General features: G+C 47.5%; 1 protein-coding gene across 4 annotated transcripts; it reads right to left on the bottom strand.

The window, feature by feature from the left end:
- Positions 1 to 14,001, bottom strand: RPS6KB2 (ribosomal protein S6 kinase B2). 4 transcript variants are annotated; one of them, XM_083515390.1, is made up of 15 exons: positions 13,849 to 14,001; positions 13,432 to 13,466; positions 11,440 to 11,563; positions 9,371 to 9,439; positions 9,134 to 9,281; positions 8,933 to 8,990; positions 6,808 to 6,908; positions 6,372 to 6,462; positions 6,140 to 6,230; positions 5,543 to 5,650; positions 4,261 to 4,323; positions 2,772 to 2,849; positions 1,713 to 1,820; positions 1,446 to 1,558; positions 1 to 1,183 (listed from the first exon to the last, which is right to left on the bottom strand). In XM_083515390.1, exons 1-15 carry the CDS (start codon positions 13,921 to 13,923, stop codon positions 1,018 to 1,020), a joined length of 1,428 nt encoding a protein of 475 aa, XP_083371516.1. In that variant the 5' UTR covers positions 13,924 to 14,001; the 3' UTR covers positions 1 to 1,017. The 4 variants fall into 4 exon arrangements, with proteins under 4 accessions (XP_083371516.1, XP_083371515.1, XP_083371517.1 ...); XM_083515389.1 differs by having other exon boundaries at positions 9,167 to 9,281; positions 13,849 to 13,963; XM_083515391.1 differs by lacking the exon at positions 13,849 to 14,001 and adding an exon at positions 13,739 to 13,812.
- Positions 14,002 to 16,518: the final 2,517 nt, after the last annotated feature.

Genomic DNA, 16,518 nt, shown 5'->3' with positions numbered 1-16,518 from the left:
CATGGACCTAGCAGAAGCTGCTTTTGCCCTGTGTTGCCTATTGACCCCTTCCCGTTTGCACCTAGCTTGCTTGATCGCCTGCCCCGCCAAAAATGCAGCCTGAGTTTCCATTTTGTTTTGAAAGTTTCCTATGACAAATAAAGTAGAGGGGAGATAAGAGACACTGTAGCAGTCTCCTCGTGGACTGAAGCACAGCATGGCTCTCTCCAACCATAACTGTACTACTTGGCAAAGGCCAAGCTTCATGGGCATCATGGCAGCAGTCCTCAGAAACAAGCTGTTAAATCCTTGCCACTTACCAGCCCATCGTCTGGGCGGCAACTAGACCACTAGGATTCACTCACAGTCAAGGGTACAGAAAGAGGCACTGCTAGATAGGTAGTAGCCCAGGGGAAAGACTGACCTGGCCACGGCCACTTAGGGAGCAGCATCAGTTTTTGGCACTTGGTGCACACTGGGGAAAGTAGATGGGTGCGGAAGTTTCTCACGAGGGTGCAACTCCACCCAGTAGGATTTGCTCAATCCTTTCCGCCTGGTCAAGGTTGCGCCCCTTGCTTTACAAGTCCTAAAGCTTTAATTGCCACGGGTCTGGCAGCAGCGAGGAGAGCCAGACTGCATGTCCTAACAGCAAAGTCCTCCCTACCCCCAGTTCACACTCACGCAAAATGCACCGCCAGTAAGATGGCAGCGTACTCAGCCCCGAGGCAGGCGCCTTCTGACCGATCCTTGGTGTGTCTCAACTTCCCTCCGCTCCCACCACGTTTCTCTATATATTTCAAAAGAAAGCACCTCACGTAGGGATCGTTCCCTATGACGGAAAAGCACCAACACCACACCACCCTTTGCAGCTGGGAGGGAAGGTGGCCCCTTGCAGCAGGGGAGAAAAGGTGCTCCCCAAACAGGGCTTGACGTTGCTGTGGCACAGCTCTCTCCACCTCTGAGCCCCCGTCCACCTGGGCAACCAGAGTGCTCCGCCCTGCCAAGGCGGACGGTCCAAGGATCTCGCTGCTGCCTCTGCTACCGGGCCCGCCCCCGGCCCTTCTTCTTCTTGGCGCCCGATGGGGTTTTGATGGGCCGCGGAGCGGAGACTTCTGGCACCGGCATGAGCGAGGGCGGCGACAGCTCCATCTGTTCCGTGCTTGTGCTTGGCTTGAAGGCTTCAAAGGGTGAGAACTTCAATGGGCTGCAAAACATGGGCTGGAGTTAAGCCAGTTACTGACTTCACCACTTACATGCCTCCCTGTCCTCTCCTGCCCCCCATTTCACATAGAGTCACAGGTATAGCAGCGACCAAGGCCCAGACAGCGCAGCCGTTCCCCTGGGGAAGGGATGCCGGAGACAACATTTATTGTCATAAGCAAGGCCCTGAGCTCACCCTGCTTTTGCCCTAGTCCCATGAGGAGAATGCACTCTAGAATCCAGGCCACCTCGTGGCTCTCCCTTACCTGACAGGGGTGCGGGGGCTGCTGTTGAGACGGCGGGGAGATCGCAGCTTGGGCTGGAAGGAAAAGCCTTCCTTGATGCTCTCCAACACTGATGGGGCTACGTAGGTGAATCCCTGCAGAAGGAAACAGCTGGTCAACGCAGCTACGATCCGGGCCACTACTGCAACCTCAGGATTTGGTTTAACTCAGAAGCAGCAGCAGCAACAACCCTGCAGCTCCTTCGCTAAGGAAAGGCAAACACTGTTGCATGTCCCTTACGTCCCTTACCAAGAAGGCCTGGTTGGCGCTCTCGCTGAGGAAGCCATCATCAGGACTATCCACGGGGGTCTGCCGGGTGAAGCGGGTGTCAAACTGGCTGACATCGTCTTCGGATTGCTGCGGGTGGGAAAGGGAGGAAGAGGTGATCAGTATACAGTGGTACCTTGGTTCTCAAACGGCTTAGGTGTTGAACAAATTGGCTGCCAAACGCTGCAAACCCAGAAGTAAGTTTTCCGATTTGCAAACGTTTTTTGGAAGCCAAATGTCCGACGCGGCTTCTGATTGAATGCAGGAAGCTCCTGCAGCCAATCAGAAGCAGGGCCTTGGTTTTCAAATGGTTTTGGGAGTCAAACGGACTCCCGGAAGGGTTTAAGTTCGAGAACTATGGTACCACTGTACAGAGAGCAAGAGGACTAGCAGGAGTTCCAGGGAGACACCACACCGCCCTCCTCTGGGCTGATTAGGCAGAGCAAATTGGTACAGGAAGAATGGAATGCAGAGGTACTATAGCCCACCTACAACAGCTCAGGGGACCATCTTGAAGTCAAGATCACTCAAGGTGGATTAATTATCCATTTAGCCATCCTGTTTTTCTTACACTCTGCATCTTTGATCTCTGCCATCAATTCCATGCATGGTTATGAGGAAACAGAGTTGCCACCCATTTTATCAACTACCTATGCAAACTAGCTATTTTGACCAGGTAACAAAGAACATGTGGTGGTTCTGGTAAACCTCTCCCCAAACCTGGCATCCTCCAGATATTTTGGCTACAATTCCCATTGTTGCTGACCCTTGGGCCATGCTGGCTAGGGCTTACAGTCCAAACAACACAGCACCTTATCAGAGTTACCGTGCAGAGGGAGGGAGATATAGAGCACATGGGTTTAACAGGAATCGTGGCTTTTAGCCAGCCAAAGGAAAGGGTGTGTGGTGCAGAATGCAATTACTGTTTCAGCTTCATAAGCCAGAACTCTTTAAGCTACAATGCAGGATTAAAGTGTTGAGAACCGAGAAGGCCATGGGCTGAAATACGGGCTAGGTGAGAAGAAAGGAGTGGGGTCCTACCAGTGATGGCCGAAAGGGTGGGTCAACTCTCCTAGCCAGCAAGTCATCCCAGTTAATGTGTCGGAAAAACGGGTGTCTCTGAAAGGCAAGGCAGGGAAGTTATTGCTACCTAGAACTATTGGAAGTTCCTGAAACAAAAAAGCCCTCAAAATCCTAAAATTTGAGGCTGCTCTCATAATGCCTACAAGACGGCAGACTCATTTACAACCAGGTGGAAAAATTGCACTCCATAGATTTATAGTTATGGCGTCAGCAAAACTTCCCCCACCCCCACCCCTGCTTCCTTGTCTATCAAGCACAAAAGCCAGAGAAGCAGGATGGCTACAGTGCTCATAGACACCACAGTGGCTACCCATCACTCGGACACCAAACAAAAAACTGACTTCCTCTTGTAAAATTCCCATTTGTGGTCATTTCAACTTGGCAACAAATGTAGGCCTTTTCAAGTACAGAATTGGGGCCCAATCTGCATGTTTCAAAAAATGAATTAGAGGTACAGCCTTCTAAAGATGGTGCCACTTCAGAATGTGAATACTGGCTCAGGGATTGGAGTGTTTCCTGCAAGAACAAAATTTTCCTATCTATAGAAGTTAGCATGTCAAGGAGAAGATTCTTGGTGCCACAGTCCATGGGGGGCTGTACTGCATGCTTTTTTCCTGAATGTAGAGCTCAGTCCTGATTGACTTCAAATTAAATGGGTGACTTGAACAGCAGAACACCATATACGGCTATGGATGAAAATCAGTGGTCACAAAATTATTGAGAAATGGTGGTGAAAAGGCTAAGCGCAGACCACAAAAATCACATTATGTGTGCCAGATTTCCCTCCCCTTAACATGGTACTGCTTACACAAATGGTATAGAATGTAACATGGGTTTTCCCAACAAGGTTTTTCCAACAATCTTCTCAGCTACTAAAATTGGCTTACAGGTGAATCACCAGGTATCATTAGTGCAGAATTTTATGAGCTGAGAAGAAGAAAAACCCTTGGGAGGGGATAAAGGGAGAAGAGGACAGGAGCCTGGAAAGGACTTCAGGTTGCTTCTATCTGGCCTATTCTATCCAAAGAACTCAGGACAGATGCACTTAAGAAATGAAAGTACCTCACTGAAATCCTATACCATGAAAAGCTGACTTCTGCAACCTAGATGGTTTTGTTTAAGCACATTTGCAGAAATATACTCTGCTTTAATTCATTATCGGAAGAGGCAAAGAACTATGCAAGTTGCTGAAGCTTTGGAAATGCTGCCCAGAGCACAGAATCCTCCCTGCTCCACTCCAGAAATTTCACCAGGCAGTGCTTACATATTTTAAAAGGATAGAAACTTGCCTTTAATATATTCTTATAAGTATAGATTCTCAGGATTCTGAATTCTTTGCTCAATTCCTGCCGCAGTAGGCCTGGAAATGGGCTACACTTTTGTTTGAGTTCACTAACACCATCTCCATCCAGAGCACAGCCTGCCACTGTCCCCTCGTCCAATTTACCTGTACGTCTGCAGCATCGCCTGGCCCGCCCCCGATCCTCTGGCTGGCATGCCTTTTGAGGAACTGGGAAAAGAGAGAGAATGCATGGAAGAAATATTGCTCAGGTAAGCTCAAAGGGCAGAAGCAGACTCTTGAAGCAGATGGGACTCACAAGCATAGCACTTCCACAGTAACCTCCATTTTATTCTACTCAGGACTTTAGAATGCAGGATGAGATTTGAGTCCACTATTATCAGAACGCTTTTCACATGAACAGGAGTCTACACATCACCTCCCCCGCCACACACACTATGGCAGCCTTCCCCCATCTGGCACCTCCAGATCTTATGGACTAGAGTTTCCATAACTGCAAACAATTGGCCATGCTGCCATGCCGTCACCACCATCCATGGAGGCATAAGCTTCCACCTGCTTCCCTCCCCAACACTAGCCAGTACCAGGCAAATGGCCTACCCCTCCTTACTGCCTCTCGGGGCAATGGAGCACTCAGTGTGAGAGGTGCTACTGCCCTCCACCCACTACATCCCCATCCATTTCAGCTTGTATGCTCTGCAGCATCAGCTTCTGCACCAAGTACTTCCTGAAGCTGAGAGATAGAGGACAGGCCATACTGGAGAGGCAGCTGGCCTCTCCACTATGACCGGTGATACAGGAAGAGAAGAGGTGGTCACACAGCAGCCAGAGGCAAGAGAAAGGAATGGCAAGCCACCTCCTCCCGCTTCACCATTTCCAAGCTTAGGAGGAAGATGACCGTCTGCATGGTGGTATGCAAACTATGCACACACACACTCACACACACAAACTTCCCAGTTCTAGCAGCTCTGGGAAGAAGGAAATGGTAGGTCATGTACTGAAAGGTACTGGGCAGTTCTGGTTGACGTCAGCATTGCAGGCGTTGGACTGGGTGACTCTCAGGATCCCTTCCAACTATACAGATCTACAATTCTGCTCTGGAGAGCCCTTCTGAGCTTGGAACCAAGAAGGGGACAGTCACTGGGCTGGTGCTGAACCTCAGGGGTTCCCACCTCCAAAGCTGAGTGTCACATTGAATAGAGACACTCTCCCCTCCCCATCTCTCTCAACAACCACAAGTGCTTTGGCTGCCAAAGTATGCTGGCCCTGCCTACCCTTACATACCCATACCCAGAAGTAATGCATTTATTAAAGCATATAAGCAGCATTTGCAAGATGCCCGGGGGAGGAAGGTGTGATAGCAACCTAAGCAACAAGACAGTCAAAATGCAATCTGCAGGACCCAATTCAATGACAGGTGGGCTGGTACCTTCTTGATCAGGTCACGGGCATCGGGGGTTAAGTAGGGTGGAAGCGCCAACTTCCCTTTCAGGATCTTGTCCATGGTCTTTTTGCGGTTTTCGGCTGTAAATGGCGGCTGCAAGGCAGGGACACAGAGGGTTCAGCAGAGGAGGAGGAAGAATCTGCTTGGCAGCTCAAGCAAGTGCAGGTGGCCAGGGTGGGGAGAAGGGAAACAGAGAGGGAAAGGCTAAGGGTGCAGCATGGAAACCAACAGCAAAACATCGGTGCAAACCCTTTGAGAATAGAAGTTGGAGACAATGAAGTTGTGCTAGGCCCTGGGACAGAGACACGAAGACACACAGACAAGGCAGCAGCAGCAGTCCCCCCCTTCAAATGCCTTACTAGACAGTACTAGTAGTGAGATGTTGCCATTCCCCACCCCCAAACCTGTATCTAAGACCACTGCCAGCTGAGCCAGATACAAGGCTATCTGCAACCCGACCCATCATTAACCACTGACCTACAATTCCTCCCTCCCTCAGTCATGTGTGGCATCCCTTCTGTCGACACCCTGTGCCCTGTTGCTTCCAACCCCGCCTTCAAACACAGCATGAGCGAGACTTGCCGATCCAGTGAGCATGTCATACATCAGAGCACCGAGGCTCCACCAATCCACTGCTCGGTTGTGGCCGCTGCGCAGCAATATCTCTGGGGCCCTGGAATGCAAGTGGGGGGCGGGGGCAGAGGGAGAAATAATATTGTGATGGTAGTCACCCACATATATTTCCCACCCAAACTGAACCGGAAGAAAGCCTGTGCTGGTTTCTCAAAAACGCCCAGGAGTCCAAGTCACCTACATGTATTCTATGGTGCCACAAAAGGTGTGGGTGACAGCGCCGTCGTGGATGGACTCCTTACAGAGGCCAAAGTCCGTCAGCTTAATGTGCCCTGCAGAAGAGGAAACCAGGAAAGTGAGTTCCTTGGCAGTAACTTCGAGATTAGGTTATTTTAATGTGCTCCGTGTGGGGATGCCCTTGAGGATAACTTGGAAACTTCAACTGGTCCAAAATGAAGTTGCTGGAAACCACAGAAGGGAAGAGTTCTTTTAACTTGTGGTGGTTGGGACTCTTGATAGAGAACAGGGATGGGGCTCTGTATTCGAAGGGTGAGGAGTGGATAATAAATTAGCATTATGAGTAATAAATAAACTGAGGGAAAGGAGCATACTGAAACCAAGGTACACCCCCCCATGCGCACACACTCCTTTTGCACACTGGGAATACTGCTGCCTACCTTGGCTGTTTAGCATGATGTTCTCAGGCTTGAGATCCCGGTAGATGATGCCATTAGAGTGCAGGTGACCAAGGGCCAGAGTGATCTCACTCAGATAGAAACTGGAAGAAGAGGGGAAAGGACTCAGTCAGCAGGAGCAACACGAGCCACCCAAACAGTTCAGAATGGGCTAGCCATGTCAATATTTGAGGAACAACCATTCACAGGTCCCAACAACTGGCAGTGCAAGCCGCTAACAGAAAGCCTGGTGTCAATCAAAAGGGGAGGGCAATCCACAAAATTCAGTCCCTCTGTGGGACTAAAGGACCCAATTGCCAAGAAAGCAGCTGGATGGGAAGTTGCATCTTCCGGTACAACCAGGAATATCTGTTTCGTGCAGGTAAGTCAAGGTTCCTTTTGGCTTGGGGAAGTGGAAAGAATGTGATGATTTATGGAATTTTAATGAGCAGGGGCAAGGCAGCCAATATTTACTCTTCATTAAAGACCTACAAGTTCCCAAGAATCCTTTCTGAACGTCACTGAGTTGTTTGCTCCAACGTGCCTCAAGAGCATGGTTGAGCAATCCAGTATTTTATGCTGGTGTTTATTGCATTACCTCATGCCCACCCACTTCCAGCAACAGTTAAAGCTCTGGAAGCCCCACAGAAGAATCATCAGGGTTGAGAACAGCTACATGCATTTATAGGGCTCTCCTTCCTGTCAGGCCGGAGGGAGGAGCAGCAACATGCCGCTGCACACAAATACAATGGCCCTCTTTCATTGGACAACAATGGGGAGAGCTGCCTTATTTGAGAATGCTCGATCTGCTCCTCTTCCCTGGTTGGCAAGTGCTTTTGAATTTCTGTCGCATCTGCATTTATCCCACTGTGCATTATCTCACCGTGTGCACTATGGATTTTTAAAACAGCAAGCTTGTTTAATGTTACAGTGCACGCAGGAGATAAACCAATGCCATGGCTGCAGGAGGAGTCATTTCAAGTGAATTTTTGCAGTTGTACTATGAAAATTTTTCCATGGGTTCATCTTATAATGCAGCTGTATGTTCAATGGCCTGCAATGATGTGGGCAAGACCAGTCACAAGGGGTGTTAGCTCAAAATCACTGCCCTGGCTAGCTGACAGTTTTGTGTTGCCTGATGCGCTGGACTCTTCCCAGAGGGCTGCCAGTCCTTGAATACGGTAGCTGCTCATGGGATAAATCCCCAAAGAAACAGCTCTGAGACTGAAGCTGTAATTTTTAATAGGTACTCAAGTCAGATTAGGTGTGCTCTAAAAAATCCACATAGTAACACAAGTCATTGTGGACGTTCAACTGACAGTGGTGCTTAAAAAGACCACTACAATCTATTTTAGAATAAATTGTTACAGGTGAAGGCAACAAAAACTCATATGAGGGAAAGGACACTGATTAAAGCAGCACTGCTAAACACACAACAGTAAACTATGCTCAGCAGACTGGGATTTATTTCCAAGTAAACACACAGGGGATTGAGTCAGAAATGGAACAAAGGCAAGGCAGGCTGCACCCTATGATGTTCGTCCTGAGAAGATAAACAACAAAATCTCTCTTTTTTCATGGATCAAGTAAAACCAGATGGTCCAACCTACTACTCGTATGGCAGATTAGTTTAGTAATGTCATCCAGATAGTTCAAAAAAGAGCGCCACATTAGAAGACAAGGTTTTTGTTTTCCTTTAAAGAAACCACACCAGGGTCATTTTCCTATATTTATCCTGCATTGTTCAGTGAGCACAAAGCTACTGAATTGTCACCGTTAAGGATCTGGGCCAATTTTCCATCCCATGTTCAAACAATAGATTAGGTTAGGATTTTCAAACAGTCTTGGCTTTGTTTTGTTTTGAAAGGCATATCCATAAAACCCATTCATTCAAACCCTGCCTACAGAACTGCCACAAGTGATACAGAGCAGAGATGGGCCACCTAGGCCCCTCCAGGTATTGTTGGGCTACAACTCCCACAATCCCTGACCATGTGGGTGGCCACAGATTTCCTACCCCTAACACAAGAGATTATATGGCCAGTGCACGAAGCAGGAGAGAGATCCTGCAGCTAACTCCAGTCCTCCTGACTACCCCCATTCAGTCTAGAGTGGTGCTTGCACTGACCAGGCTGTGTCCTCCAGGAAGATGCCTTCTCGCTCCAGCTGCATGAAAAGCTCCCCACCTAGAAAACACAGGAGGAAGAGAAACCATCAGCTCACACCCCAAAATCCACCTGGAGTTGAAGGGGTTGGCTCCCAGGGAGTTGCACCAAGCCACTGGGACAGTCCCCTTTCCACTGACGGAGGCTGATCTTTGTTTCCATACCACTGAGACATTCCAGGATGAGGTAGAGTTTACCACCAGTTTGGAAGGCATAGATGAGGTCCACAATGAAGGGGTGCTTGATGGCCTCCAAGATATTTCTCTCTGCCCTTGTGTGGGCTGTGTCCTTGGCATTACAGGCAATCTTGGCCTGCAGGAGACACCGAGAGAGAATGAAGGTCCCCGCTACCGGATGAAACAGCACACATACCTTCTACTGCAAAGAGACAGGCAGCTTACCTTCTTTAGGACTTTCATGGCAAATATTTTCCCAGCATTTGTGCCCTGCACCTTCCGTACCTGGAATACCTACAGTAGGCACAGAAGCAATAAGCAAGATGAGCAGCCCGTGGCACACTGAAGAGAGGAGCCCTCAGGCTCCCCCATCATACATCCAGTCTCTGCAACCTTCATCTCCTGTGTGCTCAACATTTATATAAGAGAATGGCACAGGGAACAAGCAAGGCTCATCACACGGCATGCTGGCACAAATCCAGAATGGATCAGGTATATCACAGCCTTCAGTACATAGCCCTGGGTACTCTGAACACGCCTGCTTCAGAGTAGGCATCTAACGACGCCACTGCCAATGACTCACAGCATTACGCCCTCTTCCCCAGGGGCTGCTACAGAACTCAAGGGTAGAGGGTAGAGCAGCGTTTCCCAACCTGGTGCCCTCCAGATATGTTTCGCACTGTAATTTTGCATCATTGCAGACTATTGGCCATATTGATTGAGGATGCTGGGCGTTGTAGGCCAAGCTGGGCTAGAGGGAGGGCAATCCTGTCAAGGACTCAAGAAACCACATATCTGGAAACTAAACAAGAGAGACCCCAATCCTGTCAACTACACAACTGGAAGCCCACCTTGCAGCATGAGGGTTGCTTCAACATGATGCAACTCCATGATGCAACGATGCGTGTGTACATTTCTATGAACTGTGCAGCCATGCAGGAAGTCCTTTGGGGAAGGGATGACAGAAGCACCTGTTTTTTGTCGTACATCTCTTTGAGATGACTGCGTCAAAGGCCCTTAATAAAGTACAGTCGTACCTTGTTTGTCGAATGGAATCCATTCCGGAAGTCCATTCAACTTCCAAAAACGTTTGACAACCAAGGCGCAGCTTCCGAGCTTCCTGCACTCAACTGGAAGCCACGGAAGCTGCACTGGATATTCAGGTTCCAAAGAACGTTCACAAACTGGAACACTCACTTCCAGGTTTGCGGCGTTTGGGAGCCAAAACATTCAACTAGCAAGGCATTTGGGATCCAAGGTATGACTGTAATGATGGTGATAATGAATAATAATAGGAGAGAGATAGATAGATAGATACACAGCCTGCATGTCTGATTCAGCTCCCATCTGACCGCCCAGGGTCAGTCCCCAGTCATAGTCAGATACCACACAGTCGATGAAACTATAGGATAAGGAGAAGTGGGCATGTTATGGTTTCCCAGTCTATTTGCCTTAGCAGATTCAAGGAAAACAAAAGAAAGTCTTAATCAACATGGCGTGGTCTTAAAAATAACCTGTATTTTAACTGGTCAACTTTGGCATAAGTCAAACGCTCCCTGCCTCCTACATGTCTCTCTTCCTGTTTCATCCATCTCACTTCCTCCATAAGCCTGAAATTACCTAAGAACCAGATAAACACGAAAAATGATGATCACAAATAAAACTGAGCAGAGTACACAACAAAAAATTAGGAGTCAAATTGCAGGAAAGTACTTACCTTGGGTAAACATAAATTTTAAAGAGGTGTTTAAAGATCACTACTGCCTCCACCTCACAAATTACCCAAGGGAGGGCAACCTAGAGGATAGCTCAGCAAACGGTTATTTGCTGGTGATGGAAGGACAAGTAGGGGCTTTATGGAAAATTGTAAAGATTGGCTTCTACTTCCAGTGAGAGGCCACCTGCCAGGTATCCTGGTCTCCAGTTGTTTAGGGTTTAAAAGTCAGCATGGAAACTTTGAATTTGGTTGGTAGCCAATTGGGAGCCAGTGCAGATATTTAAACAGTGGTAGAAAGCTTTACATCCTACTAAGCAGCCTGGCAGCTCTTATATAATATTTGTGAATCTTAGGTTGTTTTTACTCTCACTTTCACACTTATTTTTAATATTTGTTTTGAGTTGAAAAGAACAACTAATTAATAGCAACAAAACAGATTGGCTTTTTTTGTTTTTGTTGCTATTCATTAGTTGTTGTTCTTTTTCAACAACAGGGGACAGGGATATGTACATTCTGAAGTGTAACCACCCTACTTTCCCCACCCTCCCAATGCACACCACCCCAAAGCACTGCTCACCTTGCCATAGCCACCCTTGCCCAAAACACGTAGCAATTCGAAGCAGTGGGGCCCAATGCGCTCCGGGCCATTGTTGACAATACTCTCAGAGATTTCAATTTCCTCATAATGACCTGGCACCAATCTGTGGAAGGGAAAGAAGGACAAGGGAAATAAAGGAACAGCAGAGAAGGTCCTTCAAAGTGAAGTCTGACAGTTAAATATATAAAAAGAGTGAAGAGAACCACTGAAACCACAAATTGTCATATGTGTTCTATAAAGGTATAGGCAGGGACTCCAAGATAAGTTAACTTAAGAAAGTTCACAGAAAGCTAATTTCCCATTTCCTCCTTCCCCCTGCAAAGCCTCACTGGATTAACGCAGGGCCTCCCTGAACCATGCGGAATGGAGCATTATTGTAGAGAGGCAGGACCAGGAAATTTACCTTCTGTGAAGTTCCTTAAATTACGTTACCTTAGAACACAAGGAAAGAGTGTTTAGAAATGAAAGAAAACCATTACTCCTCTGGCAATCTGATAGTCTAGATCAGGGGAAGCCAACTGGATCCTTACCTCCTCCACCCACTGCAGGCCAACTCTGACAGGTGAAGAGACTGTGCATTCAAAGAGCTATAAATGCTGATCAGGGGTTACAACAAGCCTCTTTGAAGACAGTTTTCCTCTGCTAAATGGCAGAAGAAAAATGTCTTTTTGCAGATGTGGTTTGAATCCAAATCATGCTTGCAAACAGGAAACTTTAATGAGGCTAGCTCTCGGCACCAAACAGCTGGTGAGGAACTCTCTAGCCCAGGTGATCCCAGTGAGACTTACTTGCAGAGAACGCCATTTGCCAAAGGACAACCCGAAGGGCACTTTTGGCTCCTGATTTGCTCCTTTGCAGCTGTATATTTACCAGCCCCACACCTGATGTCACAAATGACATCAGGTGTGAAGCAGGTAGTCATGGTTTGGGGTAAATGGCCTCAAAAGCAAAATCAGGACCCTTGCTGAAGTCTAACTAGAGAATTGACTTTCATGACAGGTGGGAGAGGAACAGCTTTTTCACACTGTGTGAGAACACATTAGTCACATTCTGACTAATCTATACAGCAACTGCTGCTTGCTCACTGGAACAGAACAAAAGTTGAAAACTAAGGCAAACAGAGTAGATAAGGGTTCTCTGATAGCAAAAGGTACTGAAGGGTATGGATACACTGGTCCACACTTTCCTGAAGTCTTGTTACTGTAGCTACAGGCACAAGACTAAGTTCACATACTCAAGATCTCATAAAATTCCTAGATTGTCAGCACTGAACCCACTGCCAAAGAAATATAAGCTATCTCTGATGGCTAAATGGAAGCTCTGTACCCTGTTAAATGTCAGACACTGCTACCATCACCTCCATGACCTGCTTTGTGAATGCCCTGAAGAATCTGATCTAGCTGGCTGTTTTTTGGAAAAAATATATGCTCAGCTACACAGGCCTTAATCTCCAATTCAGCAAGACAATTATATTACCTCCAACATATTCCCTATGAGAGTGGTAAACAGTGGATTGCATTGACAGTGGAAATCGAGTGGTGGTAGTTTTAATAAATTTTGCATGTAGCATCCTGGTTAGCTTTGCTTCTCCCATCCTATCCCTTTGTTGCCACCCTTCCATCAAAAGGCTGACTGTAAGCTCCTTAGGGCAGGGCCTGTAATTTGACTTACACATTCCTTTGAAGTGCCGTCATGTAACAATGACAGCACCATATAACAAAATGACAACATGCCCTTGGGCTTAGGGGAGCCTCTAAGTACTAGATGCCAAGACCATATGACTAGCTGGGACTACAGATGGGCCCCCAGTGACTCACCACGGCAATTCTTGCCAGTCTGCCTATATCTCAGACAAGAAACCTAGTCCAGACAAGCCTGAGAGGCAAGAGGGACAGGGTAAGCTGGTTGTGGTCAAAGAAGCACAGCAAAATCCTCCCAGGGATGCAATGCAGGACTTTGTATTATACTCACTCAGAGCCTATGTGGCGAAGATCTGGGTCCACCTCCTGAAAAGAGGGGGGGGAGAGATGGAGAGACAAAGCAGAGGTCAATCAGTACCAGAGAAAATGGAGTTTCCCAGCCAGTGTGGGAGACACTGTAGGCACTAAGGCTGCAAATATGCTCCACTGAAGCTCAGAGGGGCTGCCTTCTCAGTAGACATGCACAGGACCGCACTGATGGGCTGCGATCCTGTACCAACATGCCTTGAAGGAACCCCCCTTGAGCTCCGTGGGGTTTACTTCCGAGTAAGGATCTATATTATTGCGCTCTTACTTACTGTCTTAACTTGCTTCTTCCCTCCCTCCTTTCCACTCCCCAGCCTGCCTTCCTGCCTTCCTTGCTAGGCCCACCCCCTTTTCCCTTCTATCAGTCTCTAACCCGCCTCACCAAGGCCCCCAGTTCAGGCTCCTCCCCGTCGCTCCCCTCCTCCGTTTCCAGGTCGATGTCGAAGACGCCGGCCATAGCAGGGGATCCCCGATTACCCCCGCGGCCTTCCAGGCCCCGCCTCCCCGAGTGTCGTCATCTCCCCAGCGACGCGGGTGTTATCGTCGTCATGGGACCGAGGCTTCCGCCCTTTCTGCGGGAGCGTATCATAGAGAGGCGGGAGAAGAGTGGCCGCACTGGCACCTCACTCCCGGTTTCCTGTTTTAAGGGTGCGGGGGAAGTGGTCGTCTCCATTTTACACTGTGAATAAAGAGGGAGAAGTGCAACACCTTCCTGCACGCGCACCCCTTTCTACACACACACACACACACACACACACACACAGTCGTTTGTGGTGTGTTGACAGAAGGGGCTTAACCCTTCCGTTTGTCGCTCCAATTGTAGCACTATACAGTAGTCTGTTTTAACCCCACCAAGCATCTCGGGTTGCATAGGCAACGCGGGAAGCAGCGTTATACTGAGAAGACCATTGGGTCCAACTAGCTCAGTATTCTGCACACCGACTGGCAGCGCCTCTCCATGGTTTTGGGGTTTTAAAAAATAATTTATATACCGCGCTATACCTGGGGGTCTTAGGGCAGTTCACAGAATAAAATCAAAATATAAAACCACAAAATACACAATAAATATAAAAACAGCAGACCACCCCTGGGGTGTGTCCCAGCCCTACTGGAGATGTTGGAGATTGAACTTGAGACCTGGAGGCAAAACAGATGCCCTGCCACTGATAATACAAATAAATTATTATTTATACCCCACCCATCTGGCTTGGTTTTAAAGCCACCCCAGGCGTCTTGCCTGCTGGGGAAAACCTCAACATGATAGTGAATTAACATTTTTCTCTCATTCAGAATGTTACAGCTTCCAATCTAGAATAATAAACTTGACCACAACCAGCTTATCCTGCCCTTCTTGCCTCTCAGGCTTGTATTTAGTAAGGCATATATGCTCCTTAAGGGACGCAGGTGGCGCTGTGGCCTAAACCACAGAGCCTAGGGCTTGCCGATCAGAAGATTGGTGGTTTGAATCCCAGCGATGGGGTGAGCTCCCATTGTTCGCTCCCTGCTCCTGCCAACCTAGCAGTTTGAAAGCACGTCAAAGTTCAAGTAGATAAATAGGTACCGCTCTGGTGGGAAGGTTAATGGTGTTTCCGTGCGCTACTCTGGTTTGCCAGAAGCGGCTTAGTCATGCTGGCCACATGACCTGGAAGCTGTCTGTGGACAAACATCAGCTCCCTCAGCCAGTAAAGCGAGATGAGCGCCTCAACCCCAGAGTCATCCATGACTGGACCTAACGGTCAGGGGATACCTTTACCTTTACTATATGCTCCTTAAGGTCAGGACAACTTGCGGTATCTTTGCTCTCCATCCTCATCTAGATTTGGGCCTGAAAGTCCTAGAAGTGTGGGTGCATGGGAGGGTAAGTTTAAGTCAGCACATGTGTCACTGCACAACCTGACTAGTGATCAAGAGGTATGTATGTGAAGACATCAGCCTTAGCTTCTGGTTCTCATGCTTTGTGGCGTTTGAGCCAGTTCAAGAGAGCCTTAATTTTGTTGCTAAACCTGCAGGGTTTGTTGTTAGCTGAATCACACCGCAAAGCCACGGTGCCCATAAGGGAATCACAGCTGGTGACAGCTTTCTGCTTTTACTAGAAGTTTATGCTATGTGTGCCATTTGATATTTTTCTATCTGCACAACTCTTAATTTCTCTGCAAAAATTGCACCTTCTCTTCCATGGAGTGAGGTTGTTCAACAGTGGCCTCTTGTGATAGTTCCAAGTACTGCTATGTTATCCTCTACATTTACAATGGATCAGAAATGAGTCTTGCTGAACCAGAACTCTTCAGTGTTTTCAGACCCAGAATCCATCTTTAGGTCAACCAAGAATGCATTTGAGAATCCACTTCTTAATTTTTCTACCATTTATTTGTTTGGGGGTAGTATAGCTGTTGTTACACACCTTAGATCAAGTTGTGACACCATGCTGCCAGTAGGTTAATGTGCTAATAGACCATAGCTATAGCCTGCTTTGGCTAGTGTAGCAAATCTTGCAGCACAAATCACAAGGTATAATGAGGAAATGAAAGATGTTTAACATATCTGCTGACTGTTGTTTATTTGCATAAACACTTGGTAAATCTTAGGCGTGAAGAGCTGTAGCACCAAGAACACAGAAGATATTCAATCTTTCCATTCCATCTGTCTAGTTTCCACTCACAAGTGTGACACTTTTGCAAAATATATATTTGATTGTCAGAATACTTTTCCTGCATGTACTGGAAACAATTTCAGAATTATGTGAGCATGCCCTCAGGGTTTGTTTGTTTTACATGTTCAACATTTTAGGAGTGGGGGTTTGTTTGTGATGTCCACAAAGTCATTGAACTGGGTAGATGTGTGTGTTTTTAAAAAAATGTTCAGAAGGATGTACATTTGCATCCAGACCCATCAGTTGTAACATACGACAAGCTGCCTGTACAGAGAACTGGGTCAAGTCCCTAGTCCTTGGAACAACAGTTCATCCAATGTTCCCATGGGGCTTTATCGAGCTAGAAAGATATGTGGTGTGCAAAATAATGTTCCGAGTTAAGGGCTAATACAAACAAGAAAA

This window comes from Podarcis liolepis, assembly GCF_965112155.1.
Source record: "Podarcis liolepis genome assembly, chromosome: 1".
Lineage (NCBI taxonomy): Eukaryota > Metazoa > Chordata > Lepidosauria > Squamata > Lacertidae > Podarcis > Podarcis liolepis.
Note: the sequence above shows the minus strand (reverse complement) of the source record. Positions and strands in the feature narration are given on the sequence as shown.

Bases quoted from the DNA above. Each gene is read 5' to 3' on its own strand.
- RPS6KB2 (XM_083515390.1), bottom strand. From the start codon at position 13,923: ATGGCCGGCGTCTTCGACATCGACCTGGAAACGGAGGAGGGGAGCGAC. The intron at 6,463-6,807 runs GTAGGCAGCAGT...CCTCTTCTGCAG, and splicing joins CATCATGCTAAACAGCCAAG to GGCACATTAAGCTGACGGAC. The intron at 5,651-6,139 runs GCAAGTCTCGCT...CCTGCCTTGCAG, and splicing joins ATGACATGCTCACTGGATCG to CCGCCATTTACAGCCGAAAA.